The sequence below is a fragment of the Microcaecilia unicolor genome, chromosome 1, assembly GCF_901765095.1.
Source record: "Microcaecilia unicolor chromosome 1, aMicUni1.1, whole genome shotgun sequence".
NCBI classification, from domain to species: Eukaryota; Metazoa; Chordata; class Amphibia; order Gymnophiona; family Siphonopidae; genus Microcaecilia; species Microcaecilia unicolor.
Window position 1 is genome coordinate 591,992,377 of NC_044031.1, and position 14,042 is coordinate 592,006,418.

Genomic DNA, 14,042 nt, shown 5'->3' on the forward strand with positions numbered 1-14,042 from the left:
TAGCGCTAAGCATGTTTTTTTTCTATACTGATTATTTCCAGCGCCAAATGTAGAATTTTCCCCAATAAGAAGTAATGCGCTAGCTGAGTAACGCTTCTATGTCCACTCTCCACTGATGTCACACTCCTGACAAAAAAAATTCTGAAAAATTCATTAACCCGTGGTTTAACAAGTAGAATCAGAAAAGCAATTACAAAGCCCCTTTACATGACTGTGCAGCAGCCTCTTTTGGGTGCATTAATTTTTGAGCATTAACTGCACATAAAGGACCAAATTCTACATATGACGCCCCAAAAAAATGAGTGCTAAGTGCCACTCTATAAACAGTGGTCCCGCTTTTTATAGAACAGTGCACTGCATTGGGATCTGTGCCCAATGGAACTCACAGTGTTACAGGATATGGCAGATCTGCACCTAATTTAGGCACGAGAACCAAATGAAACCTGGTGTCCATCCTCGTGCCTTAATTAGGCGCAGATCTTCCATATCCTGTAACACTATGAGTAAATTCTTGGAACAGTCATGCCCCCCCCCCCCCAATGCCATGCCACCTTTTCAGATCCATGCATAAGAATTTATGCACGCATCAGAATAGTGACTAGCAAGATGCACACGTAAATTATAATTATTGCCGATTAGTACCAATAATTGATTGTTAGTGCCCAATTATCAGTGCTATTTGGCTCGCTATGCAATTCAATTGTGCGTGCAAATTGATGTGCATTCAAATTTGCGCGCCATATATAGAATCCAGGGTTAAGTGATTAACACCCTTTAGTAAAAGGGGCCCTATGACGATCAAATTCTGTCTTCAGCAGTTCAAACTTTTACTATATATATATTTTTTTACAGCTAATGCTATGAATAAAACTCACTTTTGCAACTCGGTGTTAGTAAAGAACAGCACAACATGTAAATAGCAGTGAAAAATCATAGAGGAGAGAAGGGAAAACCCCCTCTCAACCCATCACATGGTACTCACACTAAAGCGTGATAGAACAGCGCCCATCCTCTGGGTCTCTCCAGCGCATCATAGATTAAAGTCTGAAACCTCCGGTACTTGGCATTGTTCCTCTTGACAGGTCTACTATAACTCAAAGGTGTTTTTGCCAACAGCCCAGTTCCTTGGAGGTTTCGCTTTACTTCATCTTTCTCAGTTCCGACCAAGAGTAAAGTCCCATCTTTGTCAGCTCCGGCTCCCACTGTCAAGGAGGCTTGTTCCAGATCCCCCTCAGTCAGCCCCCCTTTCTTCTCATCTTGATCTTCACCACAACCAGGACTGCTAGCACTCCTGGACTTGAGCCCCATCTTCTTCAGTAGTCCTCACTGGTGAGCATTGGGGAAGCCCGCAAAACACCAATGCCATGATCTGAGAGGGGTTGGGGGGGGGGGAAGGGATTCAGATTGCCATCAGGTCGCCAGAAAGAGCAGAAGCAGCCACAAGACAGACGAGAGAGCAGCAGGATGGCACTATTTAGGAGCCAAGCTCCATCCCTCTTTCTACCCCCACCTCATAAAGAAAACCACCACGAAGAGAAAAAAAACCAGCAGCAGAAATAAATCACCACACAAATGCGCAGAAAAATCTGAGGATCTTTATCTGTAAGCCCTGGCAGTGGCCAAGCCTTCTTTCCTCCACCGATTCCCCCCTTGCCCTGGTCTACCGACCCTCACCTCAGGGAGTAGCCCATTGTATGTTACCAGCAAATCGAGGATCACCTCCCAGACAGACACTCATTTGCATCTGCTGTGGCCCAGAAAACATCCCTTTCCTTTAGGCATTCAGCACAAACCGCACTTCTCCGCAGGTTCAATCTAGATCCTTAGCTCCAGCACCTCCTCCCTAGAAATAATAATGAACATGGGTTAAAAAAAAAAAAAAAGGACGAGAAATGAACCCTCCCCGATGGCAGCGACAGTCCCTGCATTCTCTATCAGCACATCTGGGCCATTCTGTAATTCCTGCAGCTGGATGTGTCCTCGCGTTCAGTCATGCCCGGGGAAGGGAGAGGGGATTGCGCTTGATGCAGTGCCTAGGGAAGGATGCGGCTGAGAGAGAGAGCAGATAGATCGCAGCATTTTCAGAGCCCCACCAGAAACACAGCATTTGCAGGAGCTGATAACGTTCCTGCGTGCGGAGGGACCAGAGACTGAGTGCAACACCCGGTCGGGGATCCCCCTTGCGTCACCCCAGCTTCTTCTTTCTCCCTGCACATGCACCTTACAGTTCAGGAGGAGTCCCGAGCAGGAGGCCACGCCCCTTGGATCAAGGTTACTGTCCCTGTATTTTGCCCCAGCAACAAAACACATTTGGAACTGTTTGATTGCCATGGTTACAATTTGTCGTGTTCCAGGTACCCTTCTGCCCAAACCCCCTGACTCCAGGGTGCCTTTAGACTGATTTTCATACTAAGGAATTCAAAGCAATGATGCAGCAACTAGAGAAAAGAAACAAAGAAAAAAAATCCCTCCATATATTTAATTGTCTTGGTTGCTTTACAGTGAGCAGCTTCTCGTCTTGTTGTGCCTCCAAGGGAGGCAATAGTAAAAAGAAATAAAGTGGTTTTAGCTAATTATGATGGTGGTTAAAACGAATAAAATCATTAAGAGCTCCCATTACAGGTTTTTCTTTTGCCCGTCAGGTATCTCGACGTCTCTAAGTAATATTTAAAGCTCCTCCTATCTAGTCACTGAAGTGCTTCTGGGGCTCGTACTTCTCCTGGTTCCCAAACACTCTAAACCTCACCCCCCACCCAAGTTTCAAAGCCTGGAGACAGCCTGAACAACTGAAGGGAAAACCTGGGAAATATTTATAAGTGAAAAAAATGTTTTCTTTTATTTAGCTCCACATTCTTAAGAGAACTTTATGTTTTAGTTTTCACTGAGGGGGCCCTTTTACTAAGCCGCATAGTTGCCTACGTGCGCTCAATGTGTGCCAAATTGGAATTACTGCCCGGTTACTGCATGGTCAATGGCTTGCGGTAAGGTCTCAATTTTCATTTTGCCGCACATCCATTTTCATCAAAAATTTTTAAAAAGGCATTTTTTTACAGATGTGCTAAAAAATGATTCTGCGTGCGCCCAAAACACGTGTCTACACTACCGCAGGCCATTTTTCAGCTCACTTTAGTAAAAGGACCCCCAAAACTCTCAAATGATTCACAACTAGGATTTCCAGCTTCAAACGGTGCACATAAGGTACATGTTTTTAAAACGTTTTGATTACTTTTTCATGTATCAAGCTGTAAAACCCTTTTCATAAAAATTTGAAAATGTTATCGGTTTCAAAAATATTTTGTCCTTAGTCATCATGTATTATCTTTTAAAATTGTTATTGTGCTATTATTTTATGTTGATAATTGGTATAATGTCTGATTAGGAATATGATATTATCTCACACAGCTTCAAATCTCTTGGGATTCTGCAGTTTATAAATCCTGGAGTATAGAATTTGTGGGAAGAATAGAATCCTGGAGTACAGAAATTGCCCTCCTCTCCCATCCATGTCCAGCAATTCTCTCTTCCCTGCCCTCTCCTCCCATCCATGTCCAGCATGTCTCCTCTCTCCTCTGCCTTCCCCTGCCCTCCCCTCCTAGCCATGTCAAGCAATTCTCTCTTCCCTGCCTTCCCCTCAAATCCATGTCCAGCAATGCTCCTTTCTCCTTTGCCCTCCCCTCCATGTCCAGCAATTCTCCTCTCTCCCCTGCCCTCCATCCCCTCCATGTCCAGCGATTCATTCAAACCCCAGCCCCCCCGCCCTCCCTCAGCTCCCCGACTTTCCTTGAAATCTTTAATTTACCCGAAGTCGCGGTGAACCAGCAATAAAAACAGCTGGCAGGCAGGCAGGTTTGCCTCCCCGTCGCTTCCCTTTCCTCTCAGTGCGTCCCGCCTTCCTCTGATGTAATTTCCTTTCTGCGAGGGCGGTTCACTGCGACTTTGGGTAAATTAAAGATTTCAAGGAAAGTTGGGGAGCTGAGGGAGGGCAGGGGGAGCACGGGTGCACGAACGAAAGGGGGTGGGCAGGGGGAGCCCGGGTGCACGAATGGAAGGGAGCGGGCAGGTGAGCCAGACCTCACAAAAAAGGTGCCGGTACACCGTACCGGCGCGAACCAGCACAAAAAAAGCACTGCATATTCTAATCACAACATACAAAATAACATTATTTTTTCTACCTTTGGTTGTCTGGTCATTTTTCAAATCAACTTGGTTTCAATCTCTAGTTTCTGCTTCCCTCTGTCTTCTCTTAATTCACTCACCAGGATCTCCTGTCTATTTGACATTTCTTCTTGCTCCATGTTCACCATCTACTACTACTACTACTACTATTTAGCATTTCTATAGCGCTACAAGGTGTATGCAGCGCTGCACAAACATAGAAGAAAGACAGTCCCTGCTGAAAGAGCTTACAATCTAATAGACAAAAAATAAAGTAAGCAAATCAAATCAATTAATGTGCACAGGAAGGAGGAGAGGAGGGTAGGTGGAGACGAATGGTTACAAGTGGTTACGAGTCAAAAGCAATGTTAAAGAGGTGGGCTTTCAGTCTAGATTTAAAGGTGGCCAAGGATGGGGCAAGACGTAGGGGCTCAGGAAGTTTATTCCAGGAGTAGGGTGCAGCGAGACAGAAAGCGCGAAGTCTGGAGTTGGCAGTAGTAGAGAAGGGAACAGCTCTGTGTCCCTATCTTCCCTCATTTTCTGTAACTCCCTTCTCTGTGTCCTTATAGTTCCTTGTCCAGTACCTCCACTATGTTCATTTCCCTACATCCATCATCATCCTTCCATCCCCTACCCCTGCGTCCAGCATCACCCCTTGCGTTCCTATGCCCTCCCCTGTCCAGCAACTCACCTCTGAGTTCCTATTCTCACCCATGTCTAGTATCTCCCCCTGTGTCTACATACCCATCCCTCCCAGTGTCCAGCATTGCCTTTCTATTCCTATATCCCCCCTCACTGTGCCAGGCATTGCCCCTCTATGTTCATATGAAATCCCCATACATCATCTCCCCTCTGTTTCTGTATCTCCTTTCTCTCCCTCATCCACATCAATGTGTCTCTCTTCTCTCCATTCCCACCCGTCCAGCTTCTCTCCCTCTCTCTCTTCCAGCGTTTGGTTCTTTCTTCCACTGTGGGTTAAGAATTTGTCCCCCTCTTCCTTCATCTCCTTGATCTAGTATCTCTTTTCATTCCCTCTAACCCTTCCACCTGGTACAGTACCTCTCTCCTTTCCCTTCAACCCCCCCTTGCAGGCCTTGCCTCCAGCCCCCTCCCCACAGGTCCTGCACCTCTCTCCCTTCCCTCCAGCCCCACCTGCAGGTCCATCAATTCTCTCCCTTCTCTCCAGCCCCCTCCCTTGCAGATCCAGCACCTTCCTTCCTTCCTTCCTTCCTTCCTTCCTTCCTTCCTTCCTTCCTTCCTTCCTTCCTTCCTTCCCTCCATCCACCACCGCCCCCCTTTCCTGGTCCAGCACTTCTCTTCCTTCCCTCCAACATCTACCCCTCCCCCATTTGCAGGTTCAGCACCTCTCTCCCTGCCTCCAGCCCCCCTCAACAGGTCCAGCACCTCTCTCCCGTGCCCCCACTCCCCTCCCCCACAGATCCAGCAACTCTCTCCCTTCCTTCCTTTCTTCCAGCCAGCCATTCCCATCTTGCAGGTCCAGAACCTCTCTCCTTTCCTTCAGCCACCCCCCCCCCCCACCTTTTGCAGGCCCAGAACCTCTCTCCCTTTCCTTTGGCCTCCACCCCTTCTCCCCCACAGGAGTGGTCACTGTCTCTCAGCCTGTCCCTCCCCTGTCCCACAGGTCTAGCATTATTCTGACCTTTTCCTTCCCTCACCTTCACTGCAGTGCTTTCAATTTAAATTAAGGGTGCCACCCGGTGGTGATTCACACAGGCCCATTCTGGGGCCTTCCCTCCACCGTGATCTGCTCTCTCTGATGCAACTTCCTGTTTCTGAGAGGGTGGATCGTGGCAGAGGGAAGTCCCCAGAACAGGCCTGTGTGAATCATTGCTGGGCAGCACCCTTAATTTAAAGTAGACACATCACAGCAGAGGTGAGGGAAGGAAAAGCAGATGCACCTCAGTCACCTGCGATCCACCATTTCTGAATTATTTCTGAGTGGGCCTTGGGTGGAAATGGCTGGGCCCACCCAAGCCCAATATAAAAGAGTTTTTGTCAAAATAGCAGTAAACAAACGAATTATTGTTTTATAAAGGGAAAAGGACCTCAGAAACCACCGCTGTTGACACTTTTTGCAATTGCTTATCTACCAGCATTAGTGTGGTTCAGATTTCATTCATTGGTCCAAAACCCTTTAATTTTTTAAATAATTTTATTCAATCATACCCATAAAAAATCAGTTTGCACTTATCTTGAAAAAAATCCAATCCAATGGGTCCCGTTTCACCCAAGTATCAGGCTTCTTCAGGGATAAGTCTATAAATTGTGCAGCTTACTCATAATTAAAGTAGCATGATGATTACTGTCTGTTTTTTGCCGTGCACCAGAAAATAAAAATTATTTTCCCGCATGCGTAGCGGACGCACATAAAAAATGAAATTACTGCAAGGGCCACGTAGTAGCTGGGCAGTAACTCCCAATTGACGCTCATTGGGTGCGCATAGGCGTCTACGCAGCTTAGTAAAAGGGTCCCTTAACCAGCTATGTCAAACCATATAAAGGTAGGACTGACTTTTATTGGGTCCTATTTATGCAGCTACATTACATTACACTGTGTTGTATATTCTGCTATTACCACTAAGTTATAAGTGGGTTACATATAACAAGAGCTAGGACATTCTCCTAGGAAATAATTAGTAAATCAAGAGGTAAATTTCCTAAACAGAATAGTCTTTAGACTTTCTCTAAAGGAGAGATATCAATGAGAACAAGAAAGTTGTACTACAAGATCCTTCAATAGACGTGCTGCTTGAACGGCCAACAGTCTATCAAAAATTGAAATTCTCCTTATCCCTCTAGTTTATGGAAAAGTTAAAAAACAAAACAAAACATTAATATCACTTCTCCCGGCTCTTTGATATGAGACAAAACAGAAATGAGTTAGTACATAGCTAGGAATTTGGCCATGTAATGTTTTATAAAGAAAACACACAAATTTAAAATTTACTCAAGCCTCTATAGGCAACCAGTGTAATCTATTGTAAAGAGGGGAAACACTGTCATATCTGGAAGGACCATATAACAATCTGACTGCCGAATTCTGTAGTGTTTGAAGTCTTTTAAATGAATGTTTGGTACTGCCCAAGTACACTACATTACAATAATCAAGAGATGAAAGTATCAGTGAATGAACCAACTACTCAAACTGAGCCAAATCAAAAAATGTCCTTATAAAGCACAATTTTTTCAACATAGAAAAAATTTTTTTATAACCGAATTTATATGAAATTCTAGTGAAACAGAACAATCCAAATAAACACCTAAACTTTTAATGATTGGGGAAAGAGTAAAAACTGCTTTATTAATTGTGATCATTAAAGGATTTAAATCTGGATGGTAATTAAAACACTAAATGTTTGTTTTCTCTGAATTAAGTTGTAGCTTATGGTCGTCCTGCATCCATCCTTCCACCAGTTTCATACATACAGTTACCTTGACCGGTTAAGTGCTGAATAATGGCCTTTAACCAGCCAAGTTCTGGCTCCATCCCTGGAACACCCCCAAATAATTAGACAATTCCCCCAGATTCTATATAGTGCAACTGAAATTGCGCATGCAAATCCAGGCATATTCTGTATCTGTGCATGGAATTGAACTAGTTAACAAGCCAATAAGCACCAATAATTGCCACTTAGCAGGCAATTATTGACCCTAATACTACTACTATTTAACATTTCTAGAGCGCTACTAGGGTTACGCAGCGCTGTACAATTTAACATAGAAGGACAGTCCCTGCTCAAAGAGCTTCCAATCTAAAGGACAAATGTACAGTCAGTCAAGTAGGGGCAGTCAAATTGGGGCAGTCTAGATTTCCTGAAAGGTATAAAGGTTAGGTGCCGAAGGCAACATTGAAGAGGTGGGCTTTGAGCAAGGATTTGAAGATGGGTATGGAGGGGGCTTGGCATAGGGGCTCAGGAAGTTTATTCCAAGCATAGGGTGAGGCGAGGCAGAATGGGCGGAGCCTGGAGTTGGCGATGGTGGAGAAGGGTACTGAGAGGAGGGATTTGTCCTGTGAGCGGAGGTTTCAGGCGGGGAAGTAAGGGGAGATGAGGGTAGAGAGGTAATGAGGGGCTGCAGACTGAGTGCATTTGTAGGTAAGAAGGAGAAGCTTGAACTGTATGCGGTATCTGATCGGAAGCCAGTGAAGTGACCTGAGGAGAGGGGTGATATGAGTATATCGGTTCAGGCGGAATATAAGACGTGCAGCAGAGTTCTGAACGGATTGAAGGGGGGATAGATGGTTAAGTGGGAGGCCAGTGAGGAGTAGGTTGCAGTAGTCAAGGCGAGAGGTCATGAGAGCGTGGATGAGAGTTCGCGTGGTGTGCTCAGAGAGGAAAGGGCGAATTTTGCTGATGTTAAAAAGGAAGAAGCGACAGGTCTTGGCTGTCTGCGGGATATGCGCAGAGAAGGAGAGGGAGGAATCGAAGATGACTCCGAGGTTGCGAGTAGATGAGACGGGGAGGATGAGGGTGTTATCAACTGAGATCGAGAGCGGAGGAAGAGGAGAAGTGGGTTTTGGTGGAAAGACGATAAGCTCGGTCTTGGCCATGTTCAGTTTCAGGTGGAGGTTGGACATCCATGCAGCAATGTCGGATAAGCAGGCCGATACCTTGGCCTGGGTCTCCACGGTGATGTCTGGTGTGGAGAGATACAGCTGGGTGTCATCAGCATAAAGATAATACTGGAAACCATGAGATGAGGCAATTATTGACCCTAATTGACTTTAATTAGAATTTATGTGCACAACTTGATAGTCATATTCTATAAAGTGGTGCGCATAAATTCTAATGCATGCAGTCAAAAATTATGTGTGTGGTTATAGAATATCCCTGCACCACACCTAACTGAGGCACCAGTATTTACAACAGGTTTTACTTGGTGTAAATTCCTGCAACTAGGTTTAGGCATACATAAGGGCTCTAGGCATATTCTGTAAACCAGTTAGGCACGGTTTATAGATTCCCTGGAGTAATTTTCAAAGTAGAAAAACACACATACTTTCATTGTAAAAATTTGTCAGTAGCCTACAGAGATGGGTTTGTTACTTTTTAAAAATACTTAACTAAAAAGTAACAGTACTCGCTTCAAAAGTAGTGAAGTAAACGTAGAAAGTCTTATCCAAAAAGAATACTCAAGTAAAAGCAATAAAGTGCAGCTGTTAAAACTACTTTTTTTTACTACAAATAAAAAGTATTCCTAACAAGTTGGACCACAAAATCTAGTATGTTTACAAGCAGACTTCCAGGGGGGTCACACAAGGTCCTTCCTAGAAAAAAAAAACCACCCTGAACATTGCAGTGGGCAGAAGAACGTTAATACACCTATTGGAAAACAAAACAAACTGGATTAGTACAGATTAGTCGTACACAGACACTTGATGCTAACAGAATAGCTGGCTTTTTTGACACAAAATCACAAGTAGACCCTCATGAAGAATAGCATAAGTAACCACAAACTAAAAATAGAAATATGCAGACAAAAATTAAACTGAACCCCCGAGAAACCATAATCCCCACTCATCCAGTCTTGCCTAATTTCTCTCTTTCTCCCCTCCCATCCACTTTGGCCCTGCAGCACAATCTCCCTTGCTTCCTCCCTCCAGTGCAACTCCTCCAGGCCTGTTTAGCTGCTTGTCAAAATGTGTCAGCATGATTGATAAAGTTGACTTGTGCTTCTGCCTTCTCTCCCACCCGAAGTGGATCTGCTGTCTCTGGTCCCACGGGCTATATTGCATTGGGGTCTCAAATAAATGTGTATGAATACAAATTCAGCTCACTCTGACCTTATGATCATTTATTTTGTTTAAAGGTATACAAACCAAAAATGCTCATTAGTCCAGAAACAAATGTTCATCTTTATAAGCTAAGTTTTTCCCTATTATGTGTCTATGGGAAAAATGCACAGTACTTCTGGACCACAGTAACAATATTTGAGAAAGAGAAAAAAAAGACTGTGTTTCTAGACAGAGGTTTGCAAAAGCAGTTGAGTGCTTGAGGCTCAGCACATAAAGCATGAATAAAGAAGCAGGGATTCCATAACAGTGGCTGTGCATTGGATAGAAGGTAAACATGAATAATTAAAAAACCTTAAAGACAAATTAGCAAGTGAAAGTTCAAGAACACAGTGCCAGCAGTTGAGTTTATAGGGGAAGGAGCACCTCCTGAAACTCAACACCTTCAAGTACAAATACCAGTGGGGCAGCTCAGTGGTTGGCTCAAGCAGTTTGCAAGGTAATGTGATAGGCTGGGGAGAAGAAAGCTAATGGGTAGAAAGCATATTGCTTTAGGAACTAGAAAAGTCTGTTTATAGTATTCTTAGCCAAGTCATCTTCCTAGCTAGTAAAAATATGTGCATTCCTCTAAATCTCCACCACCTTCTAGACCAGGGGTTCCCAAACCTTTTCGGTTCACGGCACCCTTAGTGTCCGACCAATTTTTCACGGCACCCCTCCCAGTTACATTGTCTCCCTTTCCCTTCAGCCCCCTCTTCCCAGAAAGTCCAGCACACCATTCCCTGCCGCCCCTCTCCTCACATAAATCCAGCACACCTCTGCCTTCCCCAAATCCAGCATTTCTAGCTACATTCCTTCCTGCAGGTTCAGGATCACTGTCGCTTCCTTCTCCTTCTCCTTCCCCTGCTGCCGCTGCAATGATTGTAGCTTACATTTTTGGGCTGTCTGTGAATCACACAGGAAGGCCCTCTGGGGCTTTCCCAGTCTGCCGTGTCCGGCCCTCCCTGATGCAACTTCCTGTTGTGAGGGCCGGATGTGGCAGAGGGAAGTCCCCACAGTGCATGTGTGAATTATGGACTGAGCGAAAATGTAAACTGAAAGCACTGCAGTGGCTACGGGGGAAGAAGCAGAAAGCAGCAGATTTCAGACCTGCGGGAGGGGAAAGTAGGGAGCGATGCTGGATTGTGGGTGGCGGGAGGGAGGTCAAGATGTGCCGCGACACCCCTGGGAGCTCACCATGGCGCAAAGTTTGGGAAATGCTGTTCTAGACTCTTTCTTTGACCCTCAAAGCTCCATTTCCTGTAAATTATGGGTTCTCAACCAGGGCCGTGCCAACACGGTAAGCGAGGTAAGCATGGCAGGAGGGCGCCATCCTCTGGGGGGCGCCCCGCCGCACCATGCTTACCTCGCCCTCTTCTCCCCAGATCCTTTTCCTTTTTTTTTGTTAAATTTACCTCTGTCCGGAGGCAGCATAGCGTTAGTGAGGAGGCAGCGCTCCCCCGCCCCGACGTGTCAGTCTTCCCTTCACTCAGTTCCGCCTTCTTCTGACATCAGAAATGATGTCAGAAGAAGGCAGGACACTGAGCGAAGGGAAGACTGACACGTCGGGGCGGGGGAGCGCCGCCTCCTTCTCACTAATGCTACGCTGCCGCCGGACAGAGGTAAATTTAAACAAAAAAAAAGGAAAAGGATCTGGGGAGAAGAGGGTGGGTAGTGTAGCAATCGTTTTCGGGGGGGGGGCAACTGCAGGGGGACGCCGGAGACCCTAGGCACGGCCCTGTTCTCAACCCAGTCCTTGGGACACATTCAGCCATTTTAAATGCGGAGTTTGTATATATTGTCAGTATGCTCTTCAAATAGCTGTAGTGCAGGTTCCTAATTCAAGTAAATTACTTCATTTACATTCAAGAACAGACTGTAATTCATCAGGGGTTGTCTATTGCAGTATTTGCCCCTGCAGCTTTTATTATATTGGCCAGACAACTAGAAAGGTAAAAACATGCATTGGGGAACATATCAGCAACATTAAGACCAATAAAAAGGACGCGCCTTTAACTGCCCATTAGATTGCTAAATGACTTTTATAAGATTATTTAATGCTATTTGTGCACTGTGGAAATTGGCTTAGGAAGGGTTTAAATTATAATAACGTGGACTTACTGCTCGCTAAAAGGGAACTATCGCTGGGCTATCACAGCAGGCCGGAAGTAGTTCCCTCCCCCAGTGCTACAAAAATATTTCAATTTTTGTAGTGCTGGTGTATACCCGGTGGTAATCGGGCAGTGCCACGTGCTATCTGGTTACCGCCAGGTTAGCATGGGAGCCCTTACTGCCACCTCAATGGGTGGCGGTAAGTGCTCCCCCCCCCTCAAAAACAATGGTGACGCGGCAAGTGCTTCCCTTGCTGCATGCCCATTTCTGGAAAAAAAACAAAGACCTGCCTTTTACCTGATGCAGTAAAAGGGGGCATTGGTGCGCATCAAAAACATATGCTGACCCCAACGCAGGACACTTTTTGCCACAACTTCACAAAAGGACCCCATAGTAAAATAGTAGATGATGACAGATAAAGACATACTTGGTCCATCCAGTCTGCCCAATATGATAAACTCATAGTATGTGTTGCAATATAACATATACATTCTTGATCTGTCAGGGCACAGACCATAGAAGTCTGCCTGGCACAGGACATACTCCCCAGCTACTGGAGATAGCACTGAAGCTCATTCCAGCCCATCCAGATGTGTCTAGCCACAATCGGGGCACAGACCATAGTTTGCCCACCATTGGCCTTACCTTCCAATTACTGGAGTTACCATCTAAGCACCACTAAGTTTTGTTTTCCTCCATTCTCTTTCCATATAGGAATCCTTTGTGTTTATCTCACACATTTTTAATTCTGTTATCGTTCTCGTCTCCACCATCTCCCACAGGAGGGCATTCCAGGCATTCACTACCCTTTCCATTAAAAAGTACTTCCTGACATTACTCCTAAGTTGACCCCCCTGCAACCTCAATTAATTATAAGCCAATTTGAATTTGTAGATCTCAGCTGCTAAGCCCAAGACTGAAGCCTCCAATTGCTTCTTTTTCTGGCTACTATAGGCTATGATATCACCTCTTAAAACTGAGTTTGCATTTTGTAAAAAAAAAAAAACCCTGTGTCCTTATGTTGTTGATTATTTATACATTTCTTTTCAAAACTCCAAATTCTTTATTATAATACAGGTGCACTGGGACTTTCCATTTAGGTGAACCTATGCTGTCTCCCCCCCCCCCCCCCCCCCCCCCCAAGTCATTGTGTGGCCAGAAATTTCCAAGGTACCAATTACAGAACTCTTCACCTTCGGGAAAGGGATTTGGACTCAAAAATATAATCGTCATGGTGCAATGTACCTTAGAAATGTGTGTGAAGTCTTTCTCATGTGGATGCAAAATTCTCCGTCTACTAATTGCAGTGATCTTGTTAAAGTTCTCAAGCAATGATCACCCCTCTCCCATGAGGACATGGCCAATGAATCCAGAGAAGGATCCATGGTTACATTAAAATCTCCCAATACCATCACAGAGATATTTAGGCTGGAAAGGGAGGCTACAGCTACTAACAGGTCTCTGAAAAAACTTTGCTGGTTTACATTTGGGACATGCACAGATACCAGAATGATATTTGTAGTAAATAATTTGCCTCGTACAATAACAAAGTGCCCTCCCTGCTGGATCTGAAATAATACCATGCAACTGGAAAGACAATCTTTTGAGGATCAAGATGGGTCTTCCAGCTTTACTTGGGCCCAAAGAGGCATGGAGTGGCATAATTGAACGGGGTGCCCAAGTTTTCCTGAGGGTGTCCTACCAGGACGTCCTGTGAAGGGGCAGGGAAACCCATATTATCGAAACAAGATGGGCGTCCATCTTTCATTTTGATAATACGGTCGGGGACGCCCTAATCTCAACATATAGGTCGACCTTAGAGATGGTCAACCTAACTGTTGAGATGGTCGACTTTAGAGACGGTCGTCCCCGGTTTTCGGCGATAATGGAAACAGAGGATGCCCATCTCAAAAACGACCAAATCCAACTCATTTGGTCATGTGAGGAGCCAGCATTCGTAGTGCACTGGTCCCCCTGACATGCC

General features: G+C 45.2%; 1 protein-coding gene across 1 annotated transcript in view; it reads right to left on the bottom strand.

Moving 5' to 3' along the window:
• The window catches only part of KCNQ3 (potassium voltage-gated channel subfamily Q member 3), a 379,802-nt gene extending 378,494 nt beyond the window's left edge, over window positions 1–1,308 (bottom strand). Inside the window, exon 1 of the mRNA XM_030189943.1 lies at window positions 983–1,308. Coding sequence (XP_030045803.1) covers window positions 983–1,308 — 326 coding nt within the window. The remainder of the gene's footprint in view (window positions 1–982) is intronic.
• Window positions 1,309–14,042: the final 12,734 nt, after the last annotated feature.